The sequence below is a fragment of the Symphodus melops genome, assembly GCF_947650265.1.
Source record: "Symphodus melops genome assembly, chromosome: 4".
In the NCBI taxonomy this organism is placed as follows: domain Eukaryota; kingdom Metazoa; phylum Chordata; class Actinopteri; order Labriformes; family Labridae; genus Symphodus; species Symphodus melops.
Window position 1 is genome coordinate 3588259 of NC_136694.1, and position 21337 is coordinate 3609595.

The window sequence follows — 21337 nt, forward strand, 5'->3', positions numbered from 1 at the left end:
TGAATTCTTTGAATTCGAATCTTTGAATTTGTTGCTTGTAAAATCAAATCTCCTCACACTGAGTCCAAGTCACATTCACCTGACGAGTCCAGACAAACATCTTATGTTCAGATATCACAAGAGCCGCACACCGGGGAGCTCCTGTTTAAAGGATTTGTTGCTGGCTCGAAGCGTCACTTGTGTTTTTGGATCCAGCACCCACTCAGGGATCTGCTAACTTTCTGCATTTTATGTTTAAAAAAAAAAGCCTGCAATGCTTGTAAAGGGTCAAAATATCTGCCTGTGCAGCATTGAAATGAACATACTAAGTTTTCATCTGTAGCCTTCACATGCACCTGTACTGGTCCGGTAAATGTGGATTATATTGAAGTGTAAGGAGACGTCTCTGACTGGATATTAGACAAACACAGCTGCTCAGTTTCTGCAGTGTTGACGCTCTGAACGGTGTTTACAGCAGTTCTGAAACATCATACCTGCAGGTGAGAAGAGACGCTGATCACAGAGAGCGAGGAGGGCGAGCGTGCACACTGCTGCAAGACAGGTTTAGGTCCTGGGTTTGTTGTCTTCTCTGTGTTTTGTAGAAATTGCCGGATGCAACGATGCACTTTGGAGAGAGAGAGAGAGAGAGAGCAGGTTTCATGCCTCGTTGGTGAATCAACAAGCACTTCTTCTTTTTCTTTCTTCCTGAACTAAAGCACGTGGTGGCTTTAAGGTGTCAGTGTGTTTCAGACAGTGTCGTTAAAGTGTCGCATGGTTAGCTCTGAAAATCAAAAGTGCGTCAGTCACACTTTAAGGATGAGCAGAAAGATTATTAGCACAGTGGAGTTTAAAAAGTGACCAGCTCACATGCTCTTTTAAGAAATCAAAAGAGACATCATTCAAGTTGAAAGAGAGATTTTTGTCACCTTCATGTTAAAAAAACCCCCAAAAAACATAAATCAAAAGTGTTGCTGATGAGGACTCTGCTAAACGGCTTCACACAGCAGACTTTGTGAAATGTTACTCCAGCAGGACGGTGCCAAGAAAAGTATCCAAGCAATGATTTCATAAGATTCATTCTGCATTCCCACGATTCACGCAGACGGAAGCTTGAAATCACTCTGTACATAAAGTTGAGTCCTCTCTTGGACTCGTTTCTAACTGTCGTCTCGATGACGAAGCTTCACGTGTTTCGACACAGCACTTATTTATTGAATTAATAGCATTTGATTCTTCATCCTCGACACAGCAGCCAGCCTTTCCCTCAGACTCTTTGTGTCTGCTTGGATCATTGTGAATGCAGAATCGTCCAGCTTTGGTTTTTTCCTTTAACGTTCTCTGTGAAAACATCTCCTCCTTCAGTAGCACTCGCATGGTAGCACACGAGGCACCGAGCGTTGTGGTAGCATGTTTTACAAACCGACGTTCTTTTCCTCGTTGAGCTCTTTGAAGAGAAGTCCGCCGCTTGGATGTCGCCCGGCCGCAGACGGGACGTTTCTACGCGGGCTACTTTGACGGCGTTTTCTGCAGAGATGCGACTTGAGATGAAGTCGTCGGTGTTGCCAGCTGCTGTACCTCATGACCTTTTAGCTGTGCCTTTTTGATGAGCAACGCTGAATCAGAGCTCCACTCGTTCTGCTTGATTTTACTCCTCGATGGTTTGAGGAGTTTGGGGTGTTTGCAGCTGGTTGTTTTTAGAAGTCGGGCTGTAGAGCGATATCAGCGTTAACTTTGCAATAATTGTCATGAAGGTGTCGGCTTGGATCGTGCACCTGGTTGCAGGATTTGAGCCTTTATTGGTTGCACAGTAGCTTTAAGCTGTTAGGTGTTATAGACGACCCTGATGAGGTTAATGAGGGGAAATATCCGTCATGTTTTCATCCACCCCTTTAGAGTAGCAAGTTACAGAAAATGTTGCCTTTGAAGACGACTGTCGCCTGATGTGTTTTATTGGTTAAATATTTAGGATTTGGTTTCATGTTTGGATCGTCGCAGAGCTTTTGCGAGGACGTGTTAACCAACATAGAGGTTCTTTTCAGAGGTCAAAAGAAAATGCAAACTAACCCGAAGAATTCTCTTGACTCCACCCTGTTGGAAACGTGTATTCGAGAAGGTCGGTTTGACATCATTTGGAGGTTATGTGATGAAACTGGAATGAAACATCGGGTTTCTAAAATGACTGTTTTTAGGTCCTGTGTGTCCACCTAGCGATTTGTCCGATCAGAGGAACGCTGGCTGTCCGCTCAGTCGCTCTCACATGGAAAAAAGAAAAACGCTGCACATCTGTCCTGTCTCCATGACAACAGTCGCTGCATTCAGCTAGGTTACTTTTCACTGTATGTTTTTTTTTATTATATATATAATATATTTCTCAATCAGACACAGAGCAAAGAGGATGTGAGTACAAGACACGATCTGTAGGTGGCAGAACTCCAGAGAATATCAGACATCAGGAAAAGAGCGTCGATGACATCAACAGCGCCTTTCTGGGAAAAAAAAGAAAAAAGAAAGCTCGATGGGCACTGCGCTTTTCCTCTCATTGAAAACAAATTTAAAAAGTTGCTGATGTTTAGAAAAAATTGCTAGGTGGACACGGGGCCCAAGTTTGAATCGTGTTTAGTTTGTGTATTTTGCAGACGGGCGGTTTTCCCTCGGTCCAAGTCTTTTTGCTAAGCTAGGCTAACTAGGTCCTGTTTTCAACTTTTGACGTACCGATATTAAAGTAGGATCAGTTTTTACATCAGACTCCAAGACTTAACATTTCTCCAAATGTTTCCGTTCACTTTCTGAGCTTTGACAAAAGGTTTACTTTAGACTTGTGGGCGTGGCCTAGTCTTCCTTCTCATGTCTTAAGCTTTCTTTCTTTTTTTGGTCTCCGTCTGTCCTGAGGAGTATTTCTAATATCAAGCTGCTGAGCGGACGAATCTCCCAAAAGCATTACAGTCAGTTTCAAGCTGCAAAGTTTGTCCTCATCTTAAGGTGCTTAAAGACTTTTAATCATATTCTTCTCTTTTTTTCACTCACTGGTGTTTGCATGAATTTTCAATTTTATCTCAATTGCAGCATTTAATGGTTTTATTTGTTTTAAATTTTTTTTACAACAGAGTCTCTTATGAAAATGCTGCATTGCACTTGTCCGGATGTTCTCTGTGTAAAGAATATTCTTTGTACAGCTGATTCATTTTAATTCATTGAAACACTTGTTATTTTGTTTGTTTTCTTAATTGTTGGCGGTCGGCAGGCTACAAAGTGAACCGAGCTGCAGGTGGCAATTCTGAATTAAAACAAATTGTGACTTGCTTCATTCTGTTGAGTTTCTGTTTGATCGACTTTATCAGATCATCCGTTTGTGTTGGAGAATTCCCATTACTATCCATCAAAGGTATATATAGAGACAAAATTGATTCATAACTTCCAAATAGCAATGAAAAAAAAAAAAATATATAATATATAATTCGCTCTTTAACTCAGTAGAAGCCAAATAGAGCAACAAGAAATTCAGGAAGTCTCACAGATAATCAGATTAAATCCTGAAGTATACGCTCAAGTAGACTTTAAATCCAGAAAAGTTTTGAATCAAAATGTGAAAAAGATTCTTGGGCTTTTTTGCATTTCTTCAGACAGGAGTGCACAGTGTAGGAAACCGGTAGAGGGATGCATATAGTGGGGAATGGCGTTCAGGAAAGGAGGCACAGGTGAGAGTTGACCCCCGGGTCACCTGTTTGGAGGACGAGCCTCCCTGGGGTGCGATCTGAACCACTCGGCCATCAGCTTTTCTCTTTAAAGACCCCATAAAACTGAACTTCAAGAGTGTCTATCCGCAGAGTCGAGACCTATTTCTAACTAGAAGAAATCAGAAGATAAGAAGCAGGACTTAATGAAGGGATGATTGACGGGCTCGTTAGCTGAAAACTGCTTTTGGTTGGTCGGAAAATGAGTGAACGCCTCTGAGTGCAGGACGAGTCATCAGGCATACAATTACTGAACAAATCATTTATCTGCAAAATGTATTTGAATAAAGCATCGACTTACAAGAACGCTGGATTCAAACTGTGAACATGTGTTTTCCACCTAAAATGTTGAGGTCAGAGGTCAACCCACACAGCGACGCCTCAGATGGACCAACACATGCTGAACCCAGTGACCCCTCTCTTCAGTCATCTCTCTGCTGTGTCAGCTTGACTCACTGAATTACCCATCTGCAAAATATTTATCCTACTGATTGACTTTTGATGGGCTGAAATTGTGCTGGTGATGACTTGCTGGCGGCTCTATGGGTGTAATGAGCTCGGCGATGTGGGCGGGGTTATTTATGCCAATTCAAACATGACACACTGTAAACTGTCTTCTGTTGGAGCTTCTCTCCTCCTCACACATACAGCTCGCCTGCTTTTTTTAACGTTTATCTGTGTCTGATATAAAATCTAAGGGTTGATGTGTTGAACCTTTAGAGGACCTCCGTTTAAAGCACATTTGGAACAATTTAGAAATAATGTTGGCCCTTAAAGTTTTTGTCAGCCTGAAAGCTACAGCAACAGTTTCTGAAAATGACTCTTCAAAGTTCATCCTACATAAGATTTTAACCCCGAGCTAAAACGAACGCAAAAGTCTCCAAAAAAACAAACAAAACAAAAACAGCAAATCTGTCTGAGAGGTGGTTCATATGACGTTGGTTATTCTGTATATTAATGTTGGGTTTTCTGAGGACATTTAGAAAACAATTTGAAACGTTTGAGTCAGAGTCGAGGCTTGTGGACGCTTGATGATGATGATGACACACATCTCACAATCGGCAGCGGGAAGCTCCAGAAATGAATTGAAACAAATGCTCGATGAGCTTCAGCGGAGACATTTGACATTTACACTCAGTCTGTGCGCTTACTGGAGGGACGTCCCGTACCAAAGGATTTCTCCCTCTCTCTTTTGCATGGCACTTAATCAATCAACTTAAAGATCAACAGGGTGGCCGTGAATTCAAAGAACTGCATGCGTGTCAGGAGTCGTGTGTTGAGTATCGCAGCTTTAGACTTCAGTGTTATGGATGCATCTTCATCTTCAGCTTAATGAAATCCACTTATGGCTCCTTTTGTTCTAATTTTTGAATTTGTCTAATGTATGAGGTAATCACGTGGGTCTTCATGTCAAGTCAAGTCAAGTCAAGTTTATTTATATAGCACTGTTCAGACACAAGGCAATTCACAGTGCTTTACAGACATAGAAACAGAAAAACATTCAAACAGAGCTTAAGGAAAGAATGCAAAATACATCATTAAAAGACGGGGATGAAAGTGAAAATACTCGATAAAGGAACAACTGTTAAAACTATCATTCATGACAGGAATGCCCCCCTCAGTGTCAAACAGTAACTCTCCTCCTTTGTGGTTTATTTTTGCTGTAAAGATCAACCGACTGTAAATTCTCTTTTCCATAAAAACTGACCTATAAATACACAACTTTAACTCAAAGTACACTTAAGAGATGCTGTATCATGAGCTATAAAAATACTGTTCTCTGACTTCTTTTCATCATACCTCAGTCCTCTTCGGGCACTGATCACCCTCCATACACGGAGCACAAGTTTCACCAGTCACAGAGCTGAAGAACTTGTGGAGGTCTCTGCCTCCACCTGGCGATGGGTGGAGAGAAATGAGGAGCTTCTGGATACGCGTATCTCTCTCTCGCTCGCTCGCTCGCTCGCTCGCTCTCTCTCTCTCTCTCGCTCGCTCTCTCTCTCCCTCTCTCTCTCCCCCCTCTCGCCATGAATGAAAGCCTCATCCTCAGGTATGCCTTCTAACCTCCCTCAACAGCGCTCCACCGACCGTCAGCAGCAACAACTTCTCCCGGAGCCGGCCGAGTCCCTCTCTGGCTCTTGTTCTGCCCTGGAAGGAAAAACAGTGCTCTAATCCAAGTAACAACTTCAAGGATCCAGAAGAAGTGATTGAACACAAAAAAAAAAAAATCTCCAGCCATGGCGACTATCGGGGATTTCGATCCACTCAACTCCATCGTACCTGCGACCAAGATTGAAGTGACCGTCTCATGCAGGTAAACACGTCACGTTCATGTTTCCCTCAGAATGACTTGTCATTGTTTTCATTCACATCACACATTTTCTCTGCTTGTTATGCTTTTAAACTCAGCGTGGGTCTTTTAAAGCGACTCTGATAATCTTGTGCGTAATTTCGTGCTTTTTTCTCTCCATCTTTGACTTTTCTACTGCTTTTTTTTCTCTAGTCAGTAATGTGTCTTTATCGTGCACGGAGCAACTCTTTTCTTTTTCCTGAGGAAGAATTTGCATGTGCTGTGGGTGTAGAAGCGCGTGGGCGTGCAGTTACAGTACCAGGATTTATTCTGAGTACCTTGGAGAGCTCCGGAGAGCGCAACTCTGAGATCACATGAATGCGTGGATATTAAATGTGCAGAACTGACAATACAGAAAAGAGAGAGAGAGAGAGAGAGAGAGAGAGAGAGAGAGAGAGAAAGCGAGGGGGAGCGCTGATTCTTCTTTGAACAATTGTTATTTTAACAAGGCCTATAGAAGAGGAGAAAAGAAGGGACACCAATCATCTAACAATACTACGATTTATTGTATAAGCTCCATCTAATATTAGCACATGGTAACTGTACCACAAGAGAAAACAAACTGCAAGGCTCAGTAGCAAGAGTAGAAGTGCAAATGTTAACCTATGCAGATGTTCACAGAACTTAAAAGCCGAGTCTGTCTTTAACGAGTGAAAAAGTGAAAAATATTAAACTATAGATTTAAAAAAATGTCCGGAGAACATGACATGTTTTTTTCACAGTGTGCCTTCATTGACAGGTCTCAAAGTGAAAGAAAATCAGAGGTAATGGAGACACAATAAAGGAAATGAAATAATCTCACTGGCAGGCAGCTGCTGTGCTGTCATTGCTCCATCCTGGTTTTTAGACGGCTGATACTTCTGCAAAAATGTCAATAAGGACGAGACTGTTTCTGCACACAACTCAGGAATCAAAGAAGGATGCAGAACAGGAATTGTAGAAGTTAACCCTGTGAATGTCATTATCAATTTAACTGAATGCTAAATATCCAATCCGTGTGTGTGTGTGTGTGTGTGTTGGGAGGGGGGGGGGGGGGGGGGGGGAGTATGAATTAATTTCCCCTAAAACCTCCTAAAGACATGTTTTTGTGATCCAACGAGTTTCTCGTTAGCCACCCTGTGCGACACAGAGCTCTTAATATCAGGTACAACATGCATGTACGCTGTGCAATGAGGCACCTATAGTGAACCTCAAGATGAGCATCAACCTGATCAGGCTAAGGTTGCCATGGTGGTCAGCAGAAAGCGAGCTCTTGACGATGCTGGTGTTCATGTGCAAAGAAACAAAAACAAAGGTGGAATTGTAAAGATGTGGAAACACGTGGTGTTATTGTACACATCTGGCACCTGCGTGTTCCAGCTGATTGGTGCGTCATTTCATGCTGCGTTCGAGTAGTTCACATAGATCGCAGAAGCTTGACATTGTAAGAAGCTTGACTTACATTTGTGACACTGTCAGATAAAGTTGCAGGACCTTGAGATCAGTCATCTTTGATCCACTCTCATTTGAAGCCACAACCTCAGATATCGCCACGATTGATCTTCTCAGAACTGCTTCATCTTTACCAGATAAGAGTCCAAACTATTGTAGCAGAGGTCAGTGGGCAGAAAAGAAATCCAAGGCCTTCGATATCATATCATCTGTTGTTTTGAATGACCAAAACAAGTGCAAGCAAACTCCTGCACACTGTCTGAATTGTACAAATAAGTTTGCTGAAACATTGCCAACATCAATTGAGTCATTCTTCTCTTGCGCACTTGTCTTATGAAATCGACACACTGAGTCACAGCTTCAGTCCTTTTCTATAGTGTTGATCTTCAGAGAGAATGTCTTTTCAATTGTGTGGACTCCAAAGAGTTTCAGGAGGACGTTTTTGACACCCTGAATTTAAAGCTTTTCATTGGTTAGTTATGTAAATGGAGGTGTGTCTGTGGAGAATGTCTTGATTGGGGCCCAGAAGTCCTCTGCACTGAACAATCCGCAAACAGAAAGTCTACAAAATATATATTTTTAAGCACGAGATTCTGTTTTATTTTTGAAGTCCTAGTTTCCAGGCAACAATGTAGGTGGTAATCACCAGTTTGATAACTTTAATACCAAACCTTTTTGATACAAACTTTAACAGTCAATCAACATAATGACAAGAGACACGAGTCTTTAAACGCCCAGCAGGGTCGACTTTATATCAGGTCTCCAGAGTTAAGAGCAGGTGAAACCAACCTGCGTGATGAACTGAACTTCTACGTTTACGTTTCTACAAAGCAAAGATGGAGAGGATGCTTTTGGTTGCTATTTGTTCTTGTGCACCAAATATGCACACTTTGAGTTGTGTTGTTTGATTTGATGATTTGTACATTGATGATGTGATCCTTTTGTTGCAGCCTGCACGTCTGGAATTTAGATTTCATTTCATGTTGTGACTTTGAAACTTATCAGTATGAAAGAAATCTGTCTGCAGTCGAGGCGTAGCTCTTTGGGGAGGGGATGGCAAAGTCTCTGAACACGACTTTTAGTTTTAAATGTACAAGGAGAATCATCGATGCTGCTACCAGGAAGTTAAGTTTGGCACCTGCAGCATGAGCAGAAATGATCCCTTGAGACAAAAGCAATTTTATTTTCATTTGAGAGACCCAGACACGGCTCACTGTGACAAGCTGCTGCTGGTCCTCCGAGTCCTGGAGCGCATCAGTCCAGAGGGGTTAGAGAGAGGGTCTGTTTCACTCCATGACACTGACAGAATGAGGTTGCTTGGAGGGTCCCATGCTGCAGTAAAACTGGACATCCGCTCTGTGAATGGTTGAGATAGAGAGAGAGAGAAGAGAGGGACTCTGAGATTTAAAGGACTGTAGAGTTGAAAATGTGATGATGCCAAACAGGTGTCGTTAATTATTTGAACACTTCAATTCAGCTGTCTCCGCCCATACTTCCTGCTCCAGTGGATTTTGTTTCAAGGACTTGCTGTCTGAAGGAGCAATAAGAAATGTTCTCTGTGACACCTGGGCTTTGCAGAAAGATGCTAATGGAAACAAGCGCAGCATGATTACTATGGATTCAATTGTTAATTCTAATTTTAGACGTAGCTGTATGATGCACAGTCATTTGTTGCCAAAATGCAAAACAGGAAACGTCTTCAGCAGAACCAAGCGCGCTGGTTCAAGCATAATCTGCCTGTCTCATTTAAATGTATGATTGTTACTGGAATATAACAAAATCTGAAAGGGAAGCAAGGTGTTGAGGTGTTTTCTATCTGGCAAAACTGACCTATGATCAATCAGGAGTCATAAGTGATATTAGCATGAAGAAGGATATGACGCACATTAATGTTGACCAAATAATTTTAGCTTAATAGTGCAAAGAAAAGTCTGTACATCTTTTTACAGTTACTGAAGGAAAAACAACAAAAATGAAGATGTAAATAAAAGGTTGACTTTTCCTTTTTGGCAAAGCCTCAGGAAGCCGCTGGAGACGGGCAAAAGAGTTTGCAGGGTTTCACGACTTTCTTGTTGTTCCGGTCCAGAGTTGGGATGAATCGAGCTCCGGCTCTGCAGTGACACATGAAAGTTTAAACACAATAAATAGAATATATCATAACAAATCACAGTGATCTTATTCTCTTTATGGAGTGAGTCAGAAAATTAGCGTCTTTTAAAATAAGTTCTTTTCAAATCATACATTTGAAGTTTTGCTCTTTGATAACTTTTGTGTCACGCTACTTGCTGTCCAAACAAACACAACAGCTTTGACGAATAAGACCTTTGGAGCCACGACATGAGCATAAGTGAGATCGGTGAGGGAACCGCACATGTGCGAACCGAAGGACACGTTAAAGTCACTGATAAGCTGTTTCAACATCTAGAACATATTTAGACAATTTCAGGAGGACTGCTTGTTCACATATGCACCTCACTAACAGTTTCAGACAGGAGGAGGGGCGGGGCATCTCCTCCTGACATGATACATGTCGTCCAACGGAGTGACAACATCAAAGAAAGAGCGGAGACAAACATACTGACCAACAGAAAACATAATGCATAATGCTTAGTGACGTTACGAGATCGTAGGAGCTACGTGTACACACACTCTGCACCGTGCAGCAGCAACAGGATACAAAGGTCACTCCTCCTCCCGTTGGCTTGAGGTGAATTCTCCAGAGAATATCCTGCTGCGTTCTCACATCAGCTCACTCAGACTTGCTGCTTAAAAAAAAAAAATGTTGGCAAGAGAAACTGTTGGAGGAGTCTGAGCGAAAAAGTGTGTGTGTTTGTGTTCACATATACAGCTCCTCCTGGAAACAGAGTTTTCAGGTGTTAAAGCCCCAATTAAGTGGAAAAGCACCCTCGGCTCGGCACAGTCCCCAACAGAACAGAATCATGGATCAGTTTGGAGACAACACTCATCTTTATGGACGGTCAAAGAACTGTATTGTTAGTTATTTTGTTATATTTCCTCGTCTCCTGCCGATGTGGTTCAGAACGCTGCAAAGAGCGGCATGACGTTGCATATTATATATATTTTTTTACATTAAAAAATAATTAAAACTAAACTCAAAGAAATGTAAATAGATCAGCCTGATAGTCCCGATGGTGAAAGGCCCTGGGTTAAAAACTTTTTTTTTTTACCTTTATTCTACACTTGAAGTGTGACCCATGTCCCATCTGTCAACATGGAGGAGGCGGGGTTTATGACCTTTGCTGTTACCAGTCAGCAGGGGGAGATTTAAATATTTAGTCTTCCCTCCAAGGTGGCTGTTTCAGTCTTCATATGCAATCGATGCTTTCTCAATGCATTACTTGTTGTTTTTATGAATCCCTTGGTCTTCAACAATAATTCTGTATCAGTCAAAGTGATACAATAAAAAAAAAAGATTTTTCTTTGAGTATGACATACATCAACTTCAAGGTGAAGTGAATCACCAGTTGAACCTGTCTTCCTTGTTGTGCAGGTGGATTTGAGGTCACATTCTTGTGCTGTTGCATCGTCTTGATCTTGTTATTTATTCTGCCTCTCCAAAACATGACAAAGCTTAAACTCTGGAGAACCTCTACACCATCAACAGCCTCCTACCTCCGATTCTTTCATCCTCCTCAGTCTGACACCGAGATGTTTTCTGACACATACTTGACTCTTGGATAGTTTTAAAGCGTTTCCATGTAGCCACGCAGTCTCATTACTGCGTGACCATCGACAGGAGGAGCAGGTGTTCTGGAGGTGAATATGTGACTTTATTTCTTCCTGACTCGGCTGCTCGTTCGCACTTTTTCCTCTTACAGTCAGTCAGATTGTTTCCTAATAGGAGGAGGATTTGCCTGAAGGGGGGAAAAAAAGAAAACAAATCTGTTCGCTCTGTGTGTCAGAGTTGATCTATTCTCTCCCATCGCTCTTTTCTTTTTCTCTTAATGGTTTCATCCTCAGCCTCTGCAGGTGGTAATGAGGTGGATTGCTTTCCCCATTCAGGTTAAGACACTTGACACTGTTCAAATGAGCAAAACAGGAGTAGAAAAGGGAAACAGGAATCAGGGGAGAGCTGGGATGATTCATGTCTCTTCACAGAGTGAGTATATTTATGTGATGAAAGGCAGGCAGCTGCTGCTGACCACTCACATCTGCTTCAAGTATTTAGTACGTGACATGTGTTCGACGTCACAGCAGGACATGAAAGAAGAAGAGACAATCTTTTGTATCAGCGAGAAAGATTCAGAGGGAGTGTTTAACTGCTGCTCAGCGATGTTTCCGTTTAGATTCATTAAATAAAAATATCTTTTTTTTTGCAACTTTGTGTTTATTGAGCAACAAAACATAATTCATTTCTTACATTATTCTTTTTTTATAGGAAAATGATAGAGTACAAATATAAAATAAAAATAATAACTTTGTTTGCCAAATTGTTTTTTTTACAACAGAGAAAAACAAAATGAGAAACACCTCACATAAACAACCACACACACAACATCCAGAACAACTAAAACAACAAGGAAATAATAAAATGTAAAACACAGAATCATAATGAATAAATAATTAACCATGTGATTCTGTATTTCTTATTTTGAAATTGAAGGAACATGTTTGAGTATCACAGACTTCATGTCAGAAGTGGGGGAAGATGGATTTGTGGACTGCTGGAGTGAAGCGTTGGTTCCTGCAGGATGTCTTGTTAATTCTTTGGGGTCACGATTGGCCATATTTTAAGTGTGAACCTGAAAAAGAGTGCTGAGTTAGCAGAAGCCAAGTTAACAAAGTTTTGCCTCAGGCTAACTCATTAGTTGGATAATTAGATTAAATTAGATTTAATTGCAGTGTTTCCCAAATAATGAGACTCCATCAGCGGTGGTGGTTTATTTATTAGACTGAAAAAGGACAGCTTGAAGGATGAGGATGACTCTCAGCTTCCTGAGGTAGGAGAAAGAGGAACCGCTCTGCTCATCATACTGCTCTGCCATCGTCTCTGCAGAGAAGTGAACAACAATCTTGGCTCTTATTCATGGCCTCCTTCAATATGTATACAAAACTGTTGAGAGCTAATAAATCAGACGGACACCAGCTATTTAGTGCTAACATATAAATAACATCAATTAAGAATGGGACACAATCATAGCAGGTTGAACTGGACCTTTCAGAATCAGAAATACTTTATTAATCCTCGGGGGAAATTTGGTTTTTACCGTTGCTCTAAAATACATTTGTCAGATATTTGAATTTAACAAAGGGTGCAAAACACAACTGAGTGGCTAACTTCAGTGAATTAGCAGCTAGCAGCTAACCCCTTTCTCTTTACACAGTTTTACCCCCAATTATGCAAAACATGAAATCTTTGTGAGAATAAGTAAAACTTCCCTGCTGGTCAGAAAAGTCACAAAGAGAAGGCCAGGAATGAAAAAAAAATGTGTATGCTAATTACGACAATGTCTCACAAATGTTGTGTTGGCCAAAAGGACAAAAATGATTTTATATCCAAAAGTTGTAAAGTCGACTTCATTGTGACAACTTGGTCAACAGAAACCCCTCTCAGTGCATTTTCAGCGCCGTGGCTACGAAACCGAAGTGGACAATAATATTTCACATGTGGTTGGACATTTATTTTACGACATGTATCTGTCGTCTCACCTTGAGACCGCTGTGTGTGCTTTAGATCTTGTGTGCTGCAGGTTGTAGACGTGTGAAGCGTCCTCATTTTAGAGTTTATAGCAACGCCATAAATATCTCTGAAGCCTTGTCTGCTGAAGGCTGCAACGTAGTGTTGTGTAAGCAGCTCTACCCATGACGGCCGATACTACAAAGTTCCAGGAACGTGTGTATAAGTGGGCTCACAGCGAGGACGGCTTTATTGGCTGCAGACTCTCTTAAAGGCAGCGTTAAAGACGTCTCTTCTATCTGCTTCTATCGGCTTCACTCAGAGCGAGTCTCTTTCAGCTTAACAGGCTTGTACTGGGTCCAAATCTGCCAGACTGTGCTCCGCCATGAAAAATAGATCTGTGACGAAAGAAAATTATTCTGTTGTGTAAATACACAAATCTGCCATGATCACTTGTCAATGACAATATGGCTGCTCGGCCTTAAAGAGCCGGTTTGAGGGATGACTCAGGGCTGGCTGCAGTGTAAGCACAGTGTATCAGAGTGTGTAAACAGCTCTGTCAGATGATGTGTATGTGGGTTAGACAGGCAGTCAGATACGGTGGAAGGAAACACAGTTTCTCTTCTGTCTTATATAAGTGGCAGCCTGCCTGACTGCCACCCAAATGCTGCTCCTCGACATCGTATGAGACGAGCTGAGCATGGCAGCAAATGATTAAAGCTGCCATTGTTTAAATGAGACATTTAAAAATAAATTAGCTCCTCCTTCAGCAAGCCAAACACATGTTGACCCCAGTATATTGAACAATTACCTAACACTGACAAACAGCATGCAACAATTAAGACAAAACTTCTTAAAAAAAAAGATACAGGTCCTAAATCATCATCAGCATCCTCAATGTGAACAGCCCGGCTGGGATGCAGTTAATGTGAATCTGAGCGACACTCGTCAGTTCGGCGCTGATTGGACAGGCATGCACTCACTGAAAACCAACATGGAGGACGGCTGCGATAGACGTAGTCATTAGAGGGACAGTGAGGCCACTGACCTCGATGCAGTACAAGGGAATGCACAATGGCGCGCTGTTGCCTCACAGCGAGAAGGTTTCTGGTTCAAATCCCTGCATGGACAGACAGGGCCCGGCTGTGCAGGCTGAAATGCAACTCTAAACAGAAAAGTGAACAGGAGCTGAAACTGGTGGAGTTGTGGAGAGATCCTCTTTGACGTGTCCTCCACTTTGTACCATGAGCCAATCATATGAACAGTTTCCATAAGTAAACCTGAAGGATCGTCACCAGTATGTTAAAGCCAGATATAACATACTCACTGGGGATTTCAGGGACGGCAGCAATTTCTGTCCATCTTGTTCCCTCTTCACTCTGTCGTGGTACGAAGGAGAAGAGCCTTCAAAGAGACTCCACCAGTTTCTGCTCCTCTTCAACAGTCCAGGAGAAAGATTCGTTCCTGCGCCTCCCTGTCATGTTTGCTAGTTTGCAGCTTCCTGATTGGTGCTGACGAGATCACATCACACAAAAACACAACTTGCAAAAGGCAAGAATGAAGCCCTGTGATATTATTTCATATTTTCACCTTCATTTCTTTTCTCTATTTCCTCTCTTGTTGTCTTCCATTACGGCCCCCCCTCTTCTACTTTTACCCAACAACTCAGAAAAAAAAACCCCTGTCTCTTTCTCTGCTAATTTATTAGTGAACTTATTTATGGTCTTTGTCTGTTGTTTGTTGCTGGGCAGAAGGTGGACAATGGGTTTATCAGTTTCTACTGAAAAAAAGCTCCCTGCTGCTTCTGGAAAGAAGGTTGCTCAGAGCAACAGGGAGGGAAATGCTCCGTATAGCTATTTTTAGGTTTGTTACTATGAGTGACAACTTTCAAGTGTCACGTATAAGCACATGTTTCCTCAGCTGGGGTTAACTCGATTTCTTTAGTTTTCTCATCATTAAAGTCGTGCACAGTTCAATTAAAGGTGTGTTCTGAGTGGTGAGCCGAAGAAAGTGACAGTAAAAGTGAACGGAGCGAGGGGAAGGTTAGCGCTGAAGCTGTCAGTCAGGCAGTACATTTACAGTGTGGGTTTGTCAGTGCAGCTGCACAGTGTGAGTCTGTTGTTTCCCTTCTTCTGGAAAAGAGAAGTTGTTTTATTGTTGTGATGAAAATCTTATCTGGGACTTTCAAGCTTTCTTTTGAACGCCAAAATAATCCTGCCTGGGGAAACAATCTCCAGTAGAACAAAGTACCTGGTACAGAAATCAGTCAAGTGGAGCCAGACCATGCAGTGGAAGTATAACACTGGTCGTGTGTGTGTGTGTGTGTGTGTGTGTGTGTGTGTGTGTGTGTGTCTGACTGTGTCCTGTCTGTGGGGTCGACCTGCTCTTTTTTATCTGGGGACTCTAAAGCGGCACATTTTGGTGGCTGTGTGCTGAAATTGTTTTTTCACATATGCACAGTGTTGCACACTTGTACACGAATGACCAAGTGTGCATGGGATTTTGATGATTCTTTAATTCGCTCTGAAACACTGAGACACAAACACATTTTGCGTGGCTGTACACTCTCGGACGTCTGGGTCGACTGAGCTACGCATGGCATCAAAGACCCGCTGTGCTGCCCTGAGCCTGTGTTACACTTCATATTTCTTCAATCCACACATATACCAACTAAAAACATCAGAGTGCCATTGAACAGATATATTTAACAGTATGACAAGATGATAAAATAAAAAAATATTACGGGCCTCACAACAACTGAACATTTCGGGTTGAGTTGACAAGACGGAGTCTCTCCAAATCCTAGTTAATGAAATACATCACCACCATTAAATGGGATTTGGAGCACCTTCTAATGTCTGTATATCGTCCCACTCATTCTTTAAAAAATAAAACATCTTTTCCTTTCATGAATCATCTCGTCACTTTCTGTCCTCTACATTGTCTTACATTTTATGCTGCTTTGTTTTTTTCCATGATGACAATCTCTTGTTGATTTTCTTTGGATTGACAATGATTATTTTGTTTCCATTGTCTTTCACTCAGTAATGATTTGTTTTTACTTTGTCTCCTCTTCCTGTTTCTTTTCTCTTTTTTTAAAGTATTATTGATTATGTTAGTGTTTTCTCTCCTTTATTTTTCAAATGTTTATTTGTTAATATTGTAAATGTGAATTGTCTGTGATTATTGTACAATCCCATCTGGCTTTGCACTATTTTTTGGTAAGGTGTACTAGATAAACAAACCGAAAACTCACTAAAACTCACTCTTACTGCTGCCTGAATTTTTTTTTCTGGCACCCAGAACTCAACGATTCAGATGTGCATGCCAACCTCCTGGAAATCATCTGTGTGTAGTCAGGGTCAGCCGTTGTGTGACTGCAGCAGGTAATATTCAGGAACATTTTCTAAGACGAGTAGGCAGTGGGGGTGACATTTATATTGAGTGGCCGATTAGCAGCTCGTGTAATCGTGCACAAATTGCAGTGGTGTGATATTCTTTTTCTGCTTGTAAGTTCGCTCATCTGTGAATTTAAAGGTGTAAAACTTTTGCAGCCTTGGAAGCTGCATCCATCATTTCTGCATCATTTTTTAGCATATGCCCCGCCTCCTGAGAACCCCCTCCCTCCGGTCTGACAGGTTAAAGTCTCCTGCTGTGACGTACATTATGTGCACAAACTAATCATTAAGACTTCAGGGGCGACCTGTCCTGAAGATTTTTTGAGACATTTTCAGCGGTGCATGTGTGAAAAAGGCTTTTTGTCAGTCCGAGATTTTTTGCAGCAACCAGCCCAAAATGTCTGGTTGTCCATTTTTGCCGTACATACGAGACATCCAGAAAATGTGATAAATCATAATAGTGAACAAATGTTAATATTAATCTACAAAAATACGAAGAAAATGTGCAAAAAGATAAGCATTTAAAACAGACTTTCAACTACATATGAATAAATATAAAGCTCTAACTTGGTGAAAAAGGTGATGTGTGTGTTACTGATGAATCCAGAGCAGTACAAGTTATGAAGTAACATTAATGCGAATGGGTGGGAGACGGAGAAAGAGAGAGAGAGAGAGAGAGAGAAAGAGAGAGAGTCCCTCATCATCACCACAATAATACAAGATTAAAAGGATTAGGCGGATATATGGAGTGATGACATTTTCAAAAAGGAATCGTGAATGTTTGTGGAAACATTTTTGTGAATCTGTTTTTTTTTTTTTTCTAAAACTTTATGTGACCTGGTTTTTGATCTTGGTTGAACATCTAAAGAGAGCTGTACAACATACTCCTCTGCATTTCATTTCTCTGCCATATAAATGTCTGTCAGCTGCGTCGAGGCTGTCGTGGCTGAACAGTGTGGCGGTCGGTCTGATGCTTAAAAACCGGTGGCTCCCGTGCTTTCAGAGTGAAATGCCAGGTAGGCCAGTGAGCACAGGGAGCCAGGACTTGTCAGTGGGAGAATGTCAATCACAGCAGGGAAGGGCTCCAATAGGATACCTGACTCCCCCACATCATGTCCACAAGTATAAGGTCTCAAGTCTAAAAGGCCACCTAAAAAACAAACAAACCTTTATCCCCCTAAATGAAGCGATTGTCTCACAGAGAAGAATCAGCTTCAAAGATGAAGCAGCAAACAAATCTGCTGCACTTAACAGACGCCTTCGTAGTTTTCAGAGGACAGGCAACAGTCCCAGATGTATGCACTGTATATCTGATTATTTTCTTGTTTCCGCAGCTTGTCCAGTGGTTCATTTCTCCTTGTTTTTCACAGACATAGGAGCTGCCACCGTATCAGAGCTGAGCTCCTGCTAACAAGCAGCTTTAATAAATCCCTCGATTCAAATGCTTACCGAAAATCCCTTAACAAGAACTACATAAATATGAGCCTCATTCTATAGATCTGTATGAGGCCTTGACCTTCAACCCCTTACATGTGACTTATCATGTTTGGGATTGTTCAATTAAATATGCACACGCATCATGTCTTATAGGTTTAAAAACCCTGAATTAAAGTGACAGATGAGCGTGAAGAAGGGACGATGTGATTGAGCCTTAAAAGGAAAGCGCACAGACTTGGCAGGAAATCCCTCTGGAAATGTCTCCGGTTCCCTGCAGATGCACCGTGTGCATCCGCCAACAGTGTGAGGAGCGCACACTCCCTCACATCTGTAAGGTTTTCTATAACCACAACATTGCCATCAGTCAACAGCTGTTAATGTGGAGGAGGAGTATTGCTAATTGATAACTGAAAGATGCCATGACATTAATAAATTTTTTTATTTTTAATACATGGAGTTAGTCCCCTGACAATATAATGAAACCGGTGTGTAACTTTCAAAAGAGAAATCTGTAAGATATGTACTGACTGAAATGATAAAGTGACCTTCCTCTGCGATCAGACATGAAGGAAACATGCTGTGTTGAAGCTTCTCTGACAACAATGCAGCAGCCAGTATGTCCTCTTTCTAACCTTTAATCCTTGGATCAATACTGGAGATGCTTTCTGAGGTTAGAACGCAGAAAGGTTCACAGACCGATGCAGAGCTGGCTAAACACTGAAGCTTCAGTATCCACCATGTTGCACATCGACTCTAGGCAGGAGAGTGACCGCTCTCTATAATGTTAATTAACCCATTAACCATTTTAAATGCAACGTGTCCTGAAAGGAAGCTCATATTATGTCTTTACATGCAAAGTGAAGTTGAATAACGCTCATACTGTAGCAAGATGACACCATTTAACTGCCCAACTTTCCTTTCCTTTCCCAGTAAAGACATCCCGCAGAAGAATTGATTTATCAGATGAAGTTTGTCTGACTCTGCTACAGTTGCTTCAGTCCAACTGACATGTTTACATCTATTTTAACAAACAGTTTGTCTAACCCACCTCAGCTTCAGCTCTAAAAAGCCAGTTGTAAGCTTGACTGAAAGTTAGGTCGAGCGAGGATTTCCAGCATGGCGGCCGCTCCAGGTGAACCCCCTGCAGAAACAGATGGCTGACATCACTCAGGCTTCATCCATTCATATTTACGGTCTCTGATTTTAACACAATAAATCCACTTTTTCCATCCATTTTCCAGCCCCTGAAGTGTCCGCTTTAATCACACAATAACAACTGGCCTCATAAAATTTTTCACTTAGACATACAAGATACATTGTAACCCTGTCTCTCCTTTATTACTATTTCTATTTATCTTTCTGTTCCTTTGGGAACATCTTTCATAAGGTAAAACTGTGAGTCTATTCTCACAACACGACTGGCCAGTCCGTCAAGTTATTGATATTTACCCAGCTCTTGGGCTGGTGGAAAATGGTCTTCATAAAAAGGCTGCAGATAAAAAAAAAAAAGACATTATACAAGCAACAATATGAGATTGCTTTTTGTACAACCCTGGACAAACTACTTCTTGTTGTGTGCACTCATATTATGAGGAAGTTCGACTGAAGCTAAATTAGATTCAGTGTTTAGTATTTTTCTTGCATCTGTGCTTCCCCTTAAAGTCCCACTGTCATTTTGACTCGATGGTCAGTCTGTTTTTCCAGATTGGGTGAAGATCGTTTAGTAAAAATAGTTTACACAGGAGGACAAAAGCGTCCGCGCTGGGACTCCACACGGCTCGTACGCTTGTGTGTTTTAGTCATACTAACTGTCACTCTAACAGCAGAGGGGGGGCTGAGAGAGAGAGCTGAGACTCTCGCATGAACATGAACATACACAGAACACGGTTTACACCAGCGTGAACACATGAGGACGCACACTGTGCCGCTCCCTGCAGTCCTTCTGACTCGCTCGTCTTCGCCCTCACAGCGACAGTACAAGCCCTCCAGAGAGCAGCGTTTCAATCTGTCACTTACTGCTCAGCTCGACACTGAACACCGTGCTTATCATCACATCACAGTCAATTCTCACCAATGTGTCAAGTTGTTAGGAGGAAATTGGGTTGTAATTCTGGCAGTGATCCAATGTCTGTTCGCCGCAAAACTCTTTTTTCGCGTGTGTGTATTTGGATTAATTTGTCGTATTGCTACCAAATGAGGAAACTTAAAATCCTCGAATGTTTCATTTTCAATTAGATTGACCAGAGAGTGAAAGTTTGCACCTTGGTTTGTGTTTTGTTGGCGAGTGAGCTGTACTGGAGAAATTCCAATGACACAAATAAAGAGAAACACATTTAAATTAGGCCCACACTATACTAATTACACCCAGGCCTTACTGCCTGTGTAGTGCTGTGTTACTCAGAAGGGAAGGAGAAGCTGTTCTTGGAGACTGGAGCAAAATAAATCACTGCTGGAAAGAAGAACTGTGTTCCTTCTTTGTCCACACACACGAAGAAGAAACGTTTTTGCTGCATTGCCCCCCCCCCCATTTAAATCCCAGACTTCATCTAAAATGTCAAAATGATTAGACCTAATGAGGAAGTGTGTTTTATTCTGTGAATATAAAGTGCAATACGAATGGTTTAGTCAGCAGTTATACACAACGGGGGGAACAGGTAGGGAAGCAATTATTCACAAGCTGTTATTAATAAAATGTAACTTTAACATGGGGATGCCGTCTCATACTGAAGAGGTTGATCGTGGATATAATGAGTCTCTTGCTGTAAATTCTATACTCGTTACACTGCTACTTATTTTAAATTAAAGGTCACATATTCGCCTCCTTTTCAGCCAGTTTAAATCAGCCTCAGAGCTCCTCAAAACATGTGTGAAGTGTATTGTTGTAAATCCACTCTGATCCTGTATTTGATCATGTCTATAAACCCCTCTATATCAGCCCTGCTCGGAACAGGCTGTTTCTGTGTCTGTAGCTTTAAATATGTAAATGAGCTTTCTGGCCACGCCCCCTCTCTGGATGTCTTGGACTTTCTCGTTTCATGTCCTATTGTTTACGGTGAGAAGGCAGACTCAGAGGGCAGAACAAAAACCTAGCTTTATGAGTGTCACCCACCTGGGGGAGGGGCTACTGCCCTTTGTGATGTCATGAAGGTACATTTCCAAACAGCCTGTTTGAGCACACTTTTTCTAAAAAGTGGAGCAGGCAGAAGGTGGAGCGGATGGACTCTTCTCATTATTGGGGGGTTTGTAGACAGACTCGGAACACATAATAGTAAATTGGTCCCGGAGTAAATTTGATTTTAAAAATGTTTTATGTCTTGTTGTTACACAAATTGATGAAGTTGATAAGTTGTCTGTTTTTGGAAAAGCTTGGTTT

At 41.6% G+C, this 21337-nt stretch overlaps 1 protein-coding gene across 1 annotated transcript in view; it reads left to right on the plus strand.

Annotated features, from left to right (window-relative positions):
* The first annotated feature begins 5686 nt into the window (after positions 1–5686).
* LOC306822988 (copine-9-like) overlaps positions 5687–21337 on the plus strand; it is a 135414-nt gene continuing 119763 nt past the window's right edge. Inside the window, 1 exon segment of the mRNA XM_079342326.1 lies at positions 5687–6024. Within this exon segment, the coding sequence (XP_079198452.1) occupies positions 5948–6024 (77 nt within the window). The 5' untranslated portion in view covers positions 5687–5947.